Raw genomic sequence first — 16,216 nt, forward strand, 5'->3', positions numbered from 1 at the left:
CATTCTATAAATTTTAATATGTATTTATAATTAGATTACAAGTTATACCTGTAAATTTATATAACTATTTCTATAGAGATAAACTATACATGGTATTTAACTTTTTTGCCACAAAATGAATTCTCTTCCAGATGTTTGAGAATAGTGGCTTATTAAAACAGGAATTGTCACAAGCAATATTTCACAGATGTCTGGTTTTAGATACCATGCCCATTGATAAGCTCTGGTTCTTCCTGAATTCTTTTATGCCCTAAAGTCTGGGTTTGCCTGGATTATTCCTCTCTTTCCACTTCCCCCACCTATACCATTCCCCCTTTCTCCTTCCCTGCCTCTGCAGGTTCCTACTCATGAGGCAGCTACAGGGCTGAGGGGTACACTGCAATTTTAGTTTGCATCTGGTGTGAAGAAGCAACCCTTTTAACACTCTAGAGCATCCCTATGTGCTGCTTCCTCTCAGGTTTGTTTTCCTGAAGTTGGATTGTGTCCCAGGGCTGTAAGTCTGAGTTATTTGGTGATTATTTGCAACCCTGTCCTCCTGGGTTCTGTTGAGTCATAGAGATATTCCTTGGAGTTTATAACAAGCACAAGTCAGAATGAGGAAAAAAGGCATGTATGTATTTCACTTTGGAATTCCCTATCAGATGCTTGATATTTTTCCTTGGATAATTTATCTGTAGTGGAACCTTTATCCCACTTTTTGACCTGCACTTGCTGGAGCAGTGGAAGAGTGTAAGTGGATGTAAGAAGATGAATGTGATCAAACAAACTCAGTGAAAGCTGAGAGGAGGCAACAGAGGATTCCTTAAAGAGCACAATTATTGCATAATTTGCTGTTACTTTGAACTGCTACCTAATTAGTTGTTGGGTTTCTCTCCGTATCCCTTTATACAGCCAGCTACTGTACTCAGAATTTCAAACATAGTTTCATAGGTATCAGCACAACATTTTTACTTGAACAAAGAGTAATCAAGATGCCAAAGGAACCAGACTTCCAAATTATAACTACTGAGGACAGTGGCACAATGCCAAACATACTGGAAAGAAAATGAATTATTGATGATCTTTTATTTGAACAAACTCAGTGCTTTCAAGTTTCTTTCTTGACTCTTGTCTTCCAGAATGCAGAAAACACTGTAATGCTTCATCTCAAATAACTTAGTAGCTGTTTGATCAATTGTGAAAAACAGAAGTATATATGAACACATAGGTGATATGCACAGGAGAGGCACCAGCTTTACAAAATTAGAATACTATTTAATAGAGTTGCTCCTACTTTGCACAGGTTTGACACGTGACTGAATGCTGGCAGTGCACTCCACTGGTGACATCAGCCACTCCAGCAGGGTGATGCATGTAGAGGAATAACATATATCATTTAAGAAACTAGAGGGTGTACTGCTATGAAAGGTGGCAGACTGAGAAATAATTCCCAAGTGCATCCTAGATTTCCTTAAAAAGTGTGGCAAACTCAACATCCAGTGGGAAAGGCCCTGGGGGTGCTGGTGACAGCAGCTGGACATGAGCCCAGGTGTGCCCAGGGGGGCAAGAGGCCAATGGCACCTGGCTTGGATCAGCAATAGTGTGGCAGCAGGACCAGGGCAGGGATTGTCCCCCTGTGCTGGGCACTGGTGAGGCCACACCTCAAATCCTGGGTCCAGTTCTGGGCCCCTCACTGCTGGAAGGACATTGAGGGGCTGGAAGTTTCCAGAGAAGGGAACGGAGATGGGGAAGGGTCGACAGAGTAAGTCCTGTGAAGACTGCCTGAAGGAGCTGGGGGTCTTTATCCTGGAGAAAAGGAGGCTCAGGGGGGACCTTATTGCTCTCTGCAACTCCCTGAATGGAGGCTGTAGCCAGGTGGGGGTTGGCCTCCTCCAGGCAACAGGACAAGAGGAAATGGCCTCAAGCTGTGCCAGGGGAGGTTCAGGTTGGACATCAGGAAGAATTTCTTCACCAACAGGGTGGTCAGGCATTGGAAGGGGCTGCCCAGGGAGGTGGTGGAGTCCCCATCTCTGGAGGTGTTTGAGAAGGGTCAAGAGAAGGATCTTTCCCCTCTACTCAGCACTACTGTGAGCACACCTGAAGTATTCTTTCCAGCTCTGTGCTCCACAGTAGAAGGACATGGACACGCTGCAGAGTATCCAGTGGAGACCCATTAATGTGATTAAGGGACTGGAGGACCTGAGGTACAAGGAGAACCTGAGAGCACTGGGGTTGTTGTACCACAGGAAAAGAAGACTCAGGAAATCTTACCAATGTGGTGGGTTGAAGAAGACAGAGCTACAACCTTCTCAAGGGTGCCCAACAAGAGGACAAGAGGCACTGGGCACACATAGAAATTTAGGGAATGCATTTTAAACATTTAAAAACCCTCTTTTTTTCTTTTTTTTTTTCTCTTTTTTGTGTGAAGGTGATCAAATGGTACAACAGGTTGCACAGAGAGATTGTAGAGTCTCCATCCCTGGAAATATTGAAAGCCCAACTGGATGTCTGGACAAATCCCTGAGCAACCTGCTCTAGCTGACCCTGCTTGAAGGAGGGGTTGGACTAAATGATCTCCGGGGATCCCTTCCAGCCATATCTATTGATTCTGTGGCCAAGTGGTTTCTGTGCACTTTTCTCAGCTGGGAACACTGGACTCTGACAGCATAAGTAGCAACAGAGACAAGGATTCATGATTATTGCTGTGTTGGTACTGTGGTACTCTCACACCCCTGCTGTCTGGCATGCAATTTCTGCAAACTACAAGTGTTTGGGTTTTTTTCCCTCTTTATCATAACAACTTATGATGTAGAGTCATGTGATCTATGGTGATTGGTCCTGTGTAAAGCTATGGTTATTGCAGGCAGGAAAAGGGAATTCAGGAAGCTTACTCATTTCCATGTATTCCGGAGTCAGTCCAGTGAAAGGTTCTAAGGTATAGTCGAGGTCCCATTGCTGAGGGTCCTTTGCTTGGTTGGTGTCCACTTCTTTTGGCTCGGTTCTTTCATCCTTCAGCTTCCTGAAGAGCTTCTTTAGCTTCCTGAGGAACAAAAGTTCAGATTGAATCAAATCCTTTTTTACCTTTTTTCCCTCCTCAAGATTTGGCTCAAGTCTCTGTGCAGCAACACAAAATTCATCTCATGTTACTTTGGTGCACAATAGGATGAGTTTGCACCACCCTGTGAAGTTTTGATGCTGCTTATTGACAGATGACAGGCTGCTGGACTTGGATCCAGTACTTTTTAATATTTTTTTTCTCTCTAGATGGATATTCAATGGGGATCTTCCTGAAGTTCAAGCACCTTGGACCTAAATAATGTTAGTAATAAGTAATACTCTCAAGAACAACACACTGAGAACCTCTCCTTTAACAAAATGTAAAAAGATTATGTGAGAGCTTCATGCTACATATCAACCATAGGTGCACTTTTCTCTCACCATGAAATTGGGAACTGCCAGTATAATATCCTAATAAGGTAAAAAATTACCAGACATGCATAGTTTGCCCAGAGAAGTTGTGGATGCCCTCTCCCTGGAAGTGTTCAAGGCCAGGTTGGATGGAGCTCTGAGCAACCTGGGCTAGTGGAAGGTGTCCCTGCCCATGGTAAGGTGATCTTTAAAGTCCTTCCCAAGCCAAACTATTCTGTGATTCCATGATATTTCCAAATAAAGAGGGTGCAAGAACATACTGATAGCACAAATAGTGGTATCAATCACTGTCCCACTAAAATGGGGATACAAATTTCATGACACTGACAGAGACATGAGAGTAAAGCAAAACCATTTCTAAAAGAAAAGTACTCCAAATGTACCCCCCAGGGATGACACTTCAAATGCACATGCATCAACAGCATCACACTATTTTACACATCAAGAAATTCCCGTGGAAAAACACAGTAGAATGAAGTATTTGTTCAAAATCAAGGAGGTGAAACACAGTTGAATTAGCATAAAATAGCAAGATTTATACTTTCTTTTGCAGACAATTTTTATCTTTCACAAAAACAGACGACACTATTTTATAGTTCTTCACATATGTGCCATATGAGTGAGAATCCAGATTAATTCCAGTGATGTCTTGCCAGTAGTCTAAGCAGGACTCTCCCACAAACTCTTCTCCCACAGCTTGTGATAAACCCTTTGAACTGTAGGTGTGTGGCCTGGAGAAGGGAATATGTGGGGGAAGGGGTTTTCCTCTGTGCCTCCAGTGAAGCAGAACTGCCTTTCTCAGACCCTGATTTAAGTATCAGGGCAAGGCAAGCTGGCAAACACTATAAAGGCTTTGCTGGGTGGGTTTTTTGCTTTATTCCTGAATTTACACTCAGGCACACAGGATCACTGTGTCACCACATTGCACAAGGCTCTGTAGCAGCCTGGAAATGAGTGGCTGAGGGATTTCTACACTGACCAGTGTTTACAGGACCCGATTTCATCACCAGGATGGAGGAAATGGGGATTGACAGACTCTCTTAAAACAGACCTACATTGCCTCAGGCTCTGTCAGTCCCAGGATCACAAAGCTTCAAAAATCAACAGGTCAACCCCATTCTTTGTTTCAGGTGCAATGAACATGTAGCTCACAAGTCAAATGGTAACATCCTCAGTATTTTGGCAATGCTGAGGCTAACCAAAGAATTTTGGTACCCAGAACACTCAGATTACACAGTTTTAATAAAAGGGCAGGGGAAGATTTCAAATGTTTCACAAGAGGGAATTAGGTGGATCCCTACAAAGACATTTACCTCCTACATGGTGCAAACTCAGCCATTTCAATACACTAAAATTCCCTTTCTCCCCCTCTGCTTTTATGGCAGCCAAGGGAACTCGTCTGTGACAGATGTGATGCTAGTATTCAGAACGTAGGAGACTGGGGCAGGATTTAAAACCAGCAAAGAATTCCCAGGATGCTCTTCCAATATACCCCAATTAATTTGCTAATGCGAGGCACTCTCAGAGGACAGCGGACACTGAGTTCAAGACAGTGCTGATTTCTGTTCCAATAAAAAAATCCAAGCTATAAATGTCCCTCACACTTCTGCAGGCAGATGACACTGAAGATCCTCTCATTGTCACAGTGCAGCAGCTGAGATAAAATTTGGGTGTGTTTAGATGTGAAGCCTGTGCATGTGTGATCTGGTTAGAGCCCCACAGAACTGAGACGTGGAGTTTATTGCACACCCAAACCTCCCAAGAGAACTCAGTAACTAAAGCAATAGTTGTTGTTTTTAATGTTTATTTGGGAATGCACTAAATCCAGGACTCGGTCACTCAGGATAATTTTTAATTTTTCATCTGGCTATCTGTAAGCCAGGCAAGAGGAGCTGCATTTTTAACCATTTGGAGCTCAGCTTTGAAGAGTGTCTGTATGCTTCTTTTATGACATTTTTTTAAAATATCAACTGACTGAAAGCAAGCCAAACTAATTATTTCAAATTTTCCACAGAAAAAAAAAATATACCTTTGTGTCATATCCAAGCATGTGAAGTTTGAGACCAAACAGAAATGTGTCAGAAAGTTAGAGGAACAAAGATCAGGGATTTCCAGAGTGTTATTCTCCAGCTATACAGCAATAGGGCCACGAAAATGAGTTTTGCAGAACCCTATAGCCATACATATGATTGTGATTTAAAACTGAGTACACTTTTTAAATGCACTTGTGTGAAACCTGGATTTTAATTACTCAGATCAACATTTTTAAACAAGGTTGACAGACAAAAGATTATTTTAGCTTCTGATTTCTGCCTGCCAGGCAGTGTGGGAGAGGTAGGTTTGCCCATTCAGGATGAGCTTCCAGGAAGCTTTGTGCTGAAGAGGCACATGCAGTAAACTTTCATGACTCCATGTGAATTTGGGCAAGCAGAGAAAATGGTAGAGCTGCAGAATAGCCATTATTTCTGGTCCTTTTGCCAGTGAATATCAAAAAGCAAGGTGCATTCTTAAGGAGACTGAACAGCGTGGAAGAAGAACTGACGTGGGACCAGAGGGAAAGAAAGTAAACAGGTTTTTGTCAGGCTGTGTCTACAGCAGTTAAAAATGACACTGCAGATTCTCACAAAGGATTGGGAGCAAACTATTGAGTTAGATAAGAGGCAGGAACAGGGTTTAATTATGCTGTTTGCAATTCCCAATATAACCAACAGGTTATATTATTATTATGCAAGTTAACCAACATCTGAAGAGAGCATAAAATCACTACAGCCCCACACCTGAGGAAAAGATTCCCTCAAGCTCTTGAGAAAAAAAAAAAGAGGAAAAGAGAGGAGTCAAACCTCAAGTAATCCTTGTTGGGCTTCTAAGCACATGGTGCACTTAAATGAAGCCTTTTTTTAAAAAATCAGACAGATGACTATACTGTTGCTCTGTTTATACAGCAAGAAGGAGTATCAGGATTTGGGGATCTAGACACAATGATGACTTGAGAAAAATGAGAAATTTGTGGAGTGAGATCCAGTGCAACATATAGAGGCTGGAGAGGCAGGACATCTGGAGGGCAGATTGAAATAGGACTTTGTGGGCACAAGTCTCTGTGTCTTCAGTGGCTGTGCAGTCCTCACAGTGCATCTCTACCAGAGCTTGTCAGAAAGATTGGAACTGTGGGTCCAGTTAGGAATTTCTCAAGACTCTAAATTAACAAATGTCCTTGGGTACTGCAAAAGCAGATCACCTGTGACAGTCTCCAGGAACTGGATTTGGAAAGAGACACCAAGATGATCAGGGGGATGGAGCAGCTCTGCTGTGAGGAAAGGCTGAGAGAGTTGGGATTGTTCAGCCTGGAGAAGAGAAGGCTCTGGGCTGATCTAATTGTGGCCTTTCAGGACCTGAAGGGAGCCCACAAGACTATTTCCAAGTCCTGGAGTGACAGGACAAGGTGGAATGGTGTCAAACTGAGAGAGAGGAGGTTTAGATTGGATATTGGGAAGAAATTCTTCCCTGGGAGGGTGGTGAGGCCCTGGCACAGGTTGCCCAGAGAAGCTGTGGCTGCTCCATCCCTGGAAATGTCCAAGGCCAGATTGGATGGGGCTCTGAGCAACCTGGGCTAGTGGAAGGTGTCCCTGCCCACGGCAGGGGATTTGGAACGGGATGATCTTTCAGGTCCCTTCCAACCCAAACCACTCTATGACTCTGAGAATACTTTCTAGAACAGAGATGCCAGAAAGACAGAAAAGCCCTAGATTCCAGCTGCCAGGACTGAAGGATTATTTGTATTAGGTGTTTTTTAAGGCTATCCTTCCAGTTGATGCTTTTTGATTTGTAGCATGATAGAAAAGGGTACAGGAAGAAAGCTAAACAGAAAAGACTATTTGGTTGAGCAGCTGGAGCACTTTTGTCTAGAGGAAAGGAAGAACAGTGACCAAGACTCTCCGACCCTTGCCTGTAATTTTGTTCCCTGATTTTGGGAAGGAGCACTGAAGATCCATGTTTTTCTTCAGTCATATTCCTACAGTCTGTTCACGTAAGGAAAGACCTTCTCATATTCACAGGTAAGGGGTAAAAGAAGGAGGCAGGAGAAGAACAAAAGGATCCAAATCTCTTATTCTGTTCCACAAATTTATGGTATAGCCATGCTTCCTTGGCACACTCAGACTTCCTGGATTCTGTGGGAGTTTCAGTTGTACATGGGATTTATTGGTTTTTCAGAGGAAAACAGCAATCCAGAGCAGCAAAGGAAAAAAAAAACAAGGAAATAAACAAACAAACAAAAAAAAAACCCCAACTTTAATTAAGAATAATTTAATAAAGGTGAAAAACAACATAAAAGATAATAGCTCTGAAGGAGTGTCTTTAAATGGATTTTATTAACTCTTTGTATTCTCATCCAGCATAGTTAAGTGCATTTTGAAGGAAGTGAGGGAAACTGATGCCGAATAAAAAGACCATAATCACTAAATTCAATAGAAGTTTTGCCATCAACTTCAATAGGGCCAGGATTTCACCCTAAGGGTTTAGCACCAAGGTCAAAGACAGAGCAATAAAATAACCACATGGATGTTTTTTTCAATAAGTTCAGGAAAAAAAAAAACAGAACTGAAGAAAGGGGGTTTAAAAGAAACTCCAGGTTACAGTTTTCAAGCCCTGCAGCCTTTTAGGGTCAGTTCCTGTGGCAACAGTAAAAGAATGATGGTATGTGACACATCGGAGTGAACTGTGGCATATTTACATCTGTTAAACTTGTGAATTCCAGCCACACAGAATACACATTTCACTTCAACAGGGCTTAGTTTTGTGTAGTTCAAATGTTGGTGCATTTAAGTAGCTGGTTTGATATTTTTGGGTACACAAATTAAAAAAAAAAAAAAAAAAAAAAAGAAATCACAGAAAGATTTAGGAGACCAGCAAGCCACATCTACCATAGTTGTGCAGCAGTTTCTACAAAGGCACTGAAGGAAAAAAGAAGGATGTGTCCCCCACGACCCCAGAAAATGCAGTGCTGACATTTGAAATTTAACTTCTCATCCAGCACTGACTCTGGATAAAGCAGAATGAAGACATTGGAAGATGCTTCCCAGTTCTGGCAGCATTTGGGATCCTAGAGGCATAATGGATGAGTGTTGTTTGTAAACTCAGTTTATCATCCACTTGGCAGAATTCTTGAGGGAAAGAGACAGAAAATGGGACAGCTTTATGACCTTCTGCAAAACAACTGAAATGCCTTGGGTTTTCTGGGGAATAAAATCAAAAGGTTTTCTGCAAATAATCCTGAAATCTTGAGATTTCAGTAAGGAAAAAACTGATGTGGGTCATCATAAAACTTAGCAGAGAGGTACTTCCATGTTACAGACGTGTGGAGGACAGAAGCAGATTCTGAAGAACAAATCTGTGATGGTCCTTTCTGCCTTTCTGTACAGGAAAGGTTGGTTGCAGCACCTGTACTCTGCCCTCAGTGAAAATACAGGGAGCCAGTGGATGAATCTGTATTATTCACTCTGATTCTCAAAGAGGCACAAGGCAAGAAAGGGGGAAAAAACACAGTTGTTGGAACTGTAGATAAAAGACATTGATTTATTTTTCTGCCACAAGAGGACTGTTCATCACAGTGTGCAGCCTGTGCAAAAGTAGACACCCCAAAAAAACCAAGGGAAAATCTGATGGATCAGTCCCCAAAGCGTGTCTGTGCCTGTGTGTGTGGGGCAGATGAGATAGAACAGGGTACAATTAAGGATCTAGCCCACATCAGTGGAGTGGTCCATGCAGAAATAGCAGGCTAACTCTAATTTAATTGAGGGTTCAGTAAAGCACTGTGCTTCTCCAGGTTCAAACAGCTCTGGTGAGAAGGGCTGAGCCCTACAGATATATACGTGATTTTCTTGAGAATGAAGACAAGCAAGGGGAACCTAGATATGCTTATTGCAGGATAACAAGATAGCATTATGACTGAAATGATTATTTATCTAGGGAGGAGAGGATGAAAGCATGTTTGTTTCTAAACAGTTTTAAAAATTGAGGCCACCATAGTTTGTTGGCAGAAGGGTGGGTGAGAAGAAATGCAGGAGGAAAATGGGATGAAATGGTCACATTCTTGCAACAAAGTGAGGGAAATGAGAAATAATTTGACATGAATTTCTGTTTGGACTGGATCAGCCTGTGCTTTCATGAGTCAAAAATAATAAATACAGTATTTCCAACATCATAAAATCACCATTAAAAAAGTCCAGTAGCAGTAAGTTTTTGGAAGATGAGAAACATGTCACCCAGGATTACACTGAGAAAGCTTTAAGCCTTCAACATGTCAGATATTTTGGGAATGATTTACCATCCTTTTCTCAATATAAAATGTAAACCCAATGAGATGTAGACAGAAAACAGGCCTCCCTATTGAACTTTGACACAAGAATAATGAAACCATCCATAATCCACATCTGATTTGTTTGGGATTTTTTTTTATTCTATTTAAATTCCTTCCAGGAAAAAAAAGATCTTGCTTGGAAAAGGGAGGAAAATGGTTCATTTTAAATATATGTCCTATCTTTTGTGTCTCTTGTCTTGGTTTCTAGTTAACATCTTCAAGGCCTTCCTTATGGCTGTGACCCAAAAGCTGCTGACACCAGAGCTCAAAGATCCTGACTAATTTCAGTGGAGTTGAGACATCTAAGTCAGACTCCTCCTCTACTACATTTCACAGGCCACTGCCACCAGGAAGCAAACTTTCCAAGAGGCAGAAGCAGGACATTCTCAGTGGATTCTCAGAGCCTGAAGATCCCCTTGGCACTGGTGACAGACAGAGAGGGTTTTCCTGCTGTATTTGCAGCAGAGGACCGTGCCCTGAGAATCCTTGGCAGCCACTGCAGTGTCAGCATCTCTCCCATACTCCAGCTCTGGCTTCACACAGTGACACACTGACACACAGACACCTTGGAAATGTGTGCCTTTCATCTGTAAACCCATAAAATAATCATAGATCAAATACTAGACTTTAACATGTTTGATGAGCTATTGCTTTTCCCCATGCTAGCTCTCCTCCACTTTAAACTAATTTGTATTCAATACTGCTATACCAAAAGCTTCTCTAAAACTTCCCAAGAGATCTATCACACCTTGCCTGTTTTCCCAGGTTTCTAAAATTAATTTAAATCAATTATTTAATATATTCAATCACTTTCTTTAAGCCATTTGCTGCAGATATAGCCAATTATTCAATGTAAAATACAGCCAGATCATTTCACCACAACCAAAAATGTGATTTATCATCACATTCAATTAGAATCCACTGAAGACAGTGGCAAAAGTTCCCATTCAGCTGAATAAGGATCAAGCCTTTAATTTACTGTGTCATGGGAATAAGGCATGGTAATGGAGAAGGTTGGGATACATACGGGATTCCAATTTCAAACAGATTATTTTGAATCAGTTGTTTTCCAAGCATGATGATGCTCAGCTGAATGCAGAGTTCCATCAAACAGCCTCCTGGAGCACACTGTAATTAAACAAAACCATGGAGTGTGAAGGGATTAAGAGGATTAATTTAAAAGCACCCACTTGGGAGAGCTCCCAATGTCTCCATGTGCCCGTTGCCCTTGCCACCAATTTGTGTGGGAGCACGGAGCTCATCCATCATTGCAATTCTGTGCTTGACAAGGTATTTCATCTCCACTCATAAAACTCCATTATGGAAAATATGCAGAGCTCTGAAATAACTTACTGTGCCCTGGGGCTACTATATTTCCTTTAAAAATATTTACTATATAATCAATGTAATAAACATAATGCAGTATCACCAATACTCTCCCAACGTGATGTCTCCCAGGGGGGAAGAAAGGCTTCAATCTTGCAAAGACTTATATGTAAGCATTATTGTAAAACCTTGAGCACATCTATCAGTTTTCAAGGAAATACCAACAGCAATTAAAGGGAATTTTGAAAAGAAAAAAAAAAATTACAGGTTTAGCACCAAATGGCAATGGGCTATTAAAATGGTTATTAAAATTTCCAAGTTTCTAGTGATCTAGAAGGAGAAGCAAGATTCAAGTTTCCCAATGGCCTCAATCAAATTATGTACTGTTTGTGCCTAAGTGCTCAGTTGTAAAGCATAGAAATGGTGAGGCTTCACCTAAGAGAGACCATGAAGTACTCAAAACTGCAGAGAGAAAGAATATAAAATTGCCTTAGATGGGAAATTTGGATTTTATCTATTTATGGTGAAGATTTAACCTCTTGTTTTAATGTGTTTTCTATTTTTCCCTTATTGTCTATACACTGTATACATATTTCTCTGTGTTAAGGATTTTTTTGGTGTTTTAATTTCAGATGTACTGATATGTACTTGCCTCTTCCATTCGATACCCTTTGAACACATACACGTAACGACCAGGACGGCCAACAAACCTGAAAGCAATAACAATCCATGAAATAATATACAAATGGGAAATGTGAACTAATACAAAACCAGGAAAATAAGCTGCCTTTAACACCATAATTATTCATTCATATTAGCTACAATGTTTCAGAAGCAGCTTCTTCAATATGAATTTTAAAAGGCTCAGCACCGACTCAACTTTGATCATTTAAAATCTTTTCAAAGCAGTAGGTCTTTACAAATTGTTTTCTGATATGTCTTGATAAAATAGTTTTAATAAAATATGTTTTCTTTGTTAAAACAAAATAATAACAAGTTCCCTCTTTTGATTAGAGATCACAAATAGAAATGGGAACACATATCGTAACTCATATTCTCTTGCATCTGAGTAATACCTGAATATAATTATTTACACATCTATACATCTCACAACAGTGAGATTTGACTTTATTATAACCATACAATACAAAAATATGGTCAAAAAAATAAAGAATTCAGTGATATTTTTTGTTGGGGCCTTACAATCTTTACAACTACTGGCAAAAGGTATCATTAACCCTCAAATCAAAGATGCTGAATAGGATTAGTGAAGACTACAGATTAACAAATTTTACAACCCCCAAAAGGAACAGAAAAACGCTATGGAACAGAATCCAGAGGATGTTCTAAACAGTTTTTTTGCCAAAGTTTTAGCAAACAATCATTTTAAGCTTCCCATTCAAAAGCATGTGGATGACCTGGTCCCAAAAGACAGTGATCCTGAACCCATAGGAAGTCACACTTATTTAGCAGGACAGCTGAATTAGCTTTTTGGTCAATCAGTTCATTTGCCAAACCTCAGCTTCCAGTTGACCATAACCATTCCTTAATTTAACCTGATATAGGATAAAAATGCAAAACGATGAGAAAGGAATAGAAAAAAAATAGTTCCGTAATTTTAAACGAAACAGGAAAACCTCTCTTTGCTGGATGATGCCTCAAGGAAAATTTGCTAAAATGTGGAAGGTGAAGGCCTGTAAGCACTACCTTTCACTTTTAAAAGCAACACCCTTTTTGGGATTACTCTTATTTTAAAAAGAACTGGTCACAGTTCAGAACAAGGCTCAGGCCAGTACTCAACATCATGCCCTGCCAGTCAAAGGACAGCTTTAAACAACCCTGTTTATGATATTTTTTGCAGAGCTGGTGAAGCTGTTCAGTCCCAGGCCATAGTTAGGTAGCCCTTAGTGCCCATTTTTAAACACAGATCCAACTAATATGGACATATATAGGAATACATATACACATATATATCTATATGTAAAGGATCTTTATCCTACCTTCCTTTAAAAAAGGCAACATAAAAAATTGGTGCATAAGAATTCACAAACTTCAGTAGAAACGCCTTCAAAATCAGTCTCTCCTCAAAGGTTTTCTCTGTTTTTGGTATTTCTGGGGGGAAAAAAACCCAATAAGTCAAGAAAATTGAATTAGTAAATGTGTAGAAATCCCTGAATCCCCAAATACACTCAAAAACCCATAAAACAACCTGCAAACTTTGAAATCATACTGATTTTGATTTTGTACTTTTAATTTGTACCAAAGCACACTAGGTCTGATTTCCAGAGTCTTCTCAAATTTCCAGATGGGAATTGGAGGCTCTTTGACAGAAACATTAATAATGACAACATAATGAACTTGTTTTTCTGACAGGCCTCTGACAGCTCATCCCAAGTTAATCTTGGTTGTCTATCCAATACCCTGGTGGCAAAAACCTCAACAGATTCTGAAATCTGCCCTGGCCCTGATCATACCTCACTTTTTCAGCCTTTTTCATTCTCTTACTGAGAGACCTGGGCAGATCCCATGAGCTTTCCCTGCTTCAGGTCATAGGAAATTTTAGCACAGATCTCTTCTGTCATTTGCTCTGGCATCTCTTATTAAATATATACATTTTAATACAAATATAAGTATTAAATACATATATTTATAATCATAATGTATATAGTAATAAAAATAGATAGAAAATATATATTTACATGGTTCTCCTCCTAGTTATCTGGAGTTTGAGAGGGAAAAAAATTGGATCTTGATATTCAATTGCACAAAGTAAAATTAGTATAAATTACTTTGATGCATGTAAGACTACGGATATTAACATACACAAGTATATCACTTACACAACTGAAATAAAAAAACATTAATATTCTCAATTCATGAATGATGAAAGCAAAGTACCAAGACTTTCAACCAGAAAAAACACCTTAAAAGCCTCCTCAGCTTTGTGTACACAAGCCTTCTTTTCTGTAATGAGATTGTTAGTGTGCTTAATGCTAAACACAAAACTAAGCTCCTTTTTGAATCAGGCATTAACTGAATTATTAATTGCCATGCAAAATAAAGGCACATTCTAGATTTCTTTAGATAATTTGTAAAAATGTGGCTTAAACATTTCCCATATTCATTACTATGTTCCCAGATTTATTTCCAATTTCCATGGAAATATTTTAGCAGCAGAACATATAAGACATAGGTTTTTCAAATGGACGGTAGAATTCCCTTTTAAATATTCTATAGAGATTAAACTGTTGTATTTCCACACTCATCCTGGGCTGTAACTAATGTGAGAGCAGATAACTTTATAATTAACTTTATTATTCTTGACTGAGTTTCTGTGGCACAACAGAAGTGGGGAATAAAAAGGAGATGCAGAGCTCTGGCTTTAAGGATTTCGTTTAGAATACTGCTGTACTTGCACAGTTTTGTTTGGGGCACAGTTTGGTTGTTTTGTTTGCTTTGGTTTTGGGGTTTTTTTCTTAAAAAAGAAGCATGATGGCTTTTTTGAGCACTAAAGGAATTGCCAGTTTAATGAGTCTCCACTGCCAGGCTTTATTTGTGATACTTTCAACTATATTTTCATTAAAAATCAGTGCACAATCTGATGAACCCTAAGGGTTTATTCACCTATATGTATAGAAAAGTTTAATTAAACCTTCAAGGGATTTGGACATTTTGTAGGTGATCCCACATGCTGAATAGATCCATAGGAGAACAGCTCAGGGCAGCAGGAATATCAAGTAACAGCGGTGTGTTCTTAATTTGAGGAAGAAAAATCCCAATCTTTGCCTCACAGAGAACCCCCCCAAGGATGAGCTCAGCCTCTGGATGAACATTTGCACACCTTATATGGTCCCAGAGGCTCCCTCAGCACTTCTCTCCCTCCCCACACTCAGACATGCTATACCATAGGCGTAGAGGCATGTGTAGAATTTGTCCTCTAGCCAGTCGAGTCTGCTGCACAAGAAATGCATTCAGCCAGAAGAGGTGTTTTAGGAACAGAGAAAACTTCCCCCCACACACCTCCCAAAAAGATGAATTATGGTGGGCTGTGCATGTTACACCCAAATTGGGCAGCTGAAACTTTCCAGGGGGAGAATGAGCTGAGATAACTGTGGAATGAGTCTGAGCTCACTGAAGGAGCTTCTGCTTTTTTGTAAGACACAAACACAAGTAGTTTGGGTTTTATCCCTGTTTGACTGGTTCTTCCTTGGCCTCAGTGAATTCTTCCCTGTGAGGGTGATGAGGCCCTGGCACAGGTTGCCCAGAGAGGTTGTCCAAGGCCAGGTTGGATGGGGCTCTGAGCAACCTGGGCTAGTGGAAGGTGTCCCTGCCCATGGCAGGGGGTTGGAACAAGATGATCTTTAAGGTCCCTTCCAACCCAAACCATTCTATGGTTCTAAGTTACAAGTAGAGCACATGAGCTGTAAGTGTAGTCTGGCACCACCTGATTACTGAAGAGGGTCTGTTCAACCTGGGAATGCCAGGATACAATCTGCACTTTGGCTGGTCTGATCTGTGATAAGGGAGCACCAGTGCTGGGCCTACAGGAGGAGTCCTAGTCCGTCCTGTACGAGCTCTCTGTATTGATCACAACAAAACTACTACTTTCCCCCCCCTCCAAGCACTGACTGAGCAGGTATTGAGGCAGATCCATGACTTTGACCCTATGATGAATGCAATTGCTGTCAGGGGTACAATTCTTGTGCTCACAGATGTAACTTAACAGTTGAAAAAGATTCAAGAGTACTCGGGGTTGCAATAGCAACCTATGCTGTCAAGAGCTATTCCTCCAGCCCAACAAGTGTGTTCCTCAGCTTGTCAATTAACTGCAGTGTGAAAAGAGAATGGAGTATGTTTTGCTCTGCTCAGCAAAATGAAAGTTCAAAAGTTAAGGAGCATTTATCAGCATGCATGAATAGTAATTTTTTTAAAGCATTTTGATTGCATTTGGCATCTGATTCTAGCACTGGTGAAAGCTGCCTAAATGAACTCTCTAACTCTTGTAATTTGTAGCACTAGAGATTATTCTGACTGTTTTGTTCTTAAACAAAACATCTGATTGATGATTAGGAATGTTGCCTAAATAAAGTTAACCATGTACAGTGGCATTTTGTGAAAATTAATTGC

At 40.4% G+C, this 16,216-nt stretch overlaps 1 protein-coding gene across 1 annotated transcript in view; it reads right to left on the reverse strand.

Annotated features, from left to right (window-relative positions):
• The window catches only part of ANO2 (anoctamin 2), a 123,212-nt gene that overhangs the window by 19,112 nt on the left and 87,884 nt on the right, over positions 1-16,216 (reverse strand). The window contains exons 15-18 of the mRNA XM_029965192.1: positions 13,090-13,201; positions 11,742-11,799; positions 10,791-10,891; positions 2,871-3,019 (exon numbers count right to left, since the gene is read on the reverse strand). Of these exons, the coding sequence (XP_029821052.1) occupies positions 2,871-3,019; positions 10,791-10,891; positions 11,742-11,799; positions 13,090-13,201 (420 nt within the window). The remainder of the gene's footprint in view (positions 1-2,870; positions 3,020-10,790; positions 10,892-11,741; positions 11,800-13,089; positions 13,202-16,216) is intronic.

Source organism: Manacus vitellinus, unplaced genomic scaffold (genome assembly GCF_001715985.3).
Source record: "Manacus vitellinus isolate BGI_N305 unplaced genomic scaffold, ASM171598v3 scaffold_90_pilon, whole genome shotgun sequence".
NCBI classification, from domain to species: domain Eukaryota; kingdom Metazoa; phylum Chordata; class Aves; order Passeriformes; family Pipridae; genus Manacus; species Manacus vitellinus.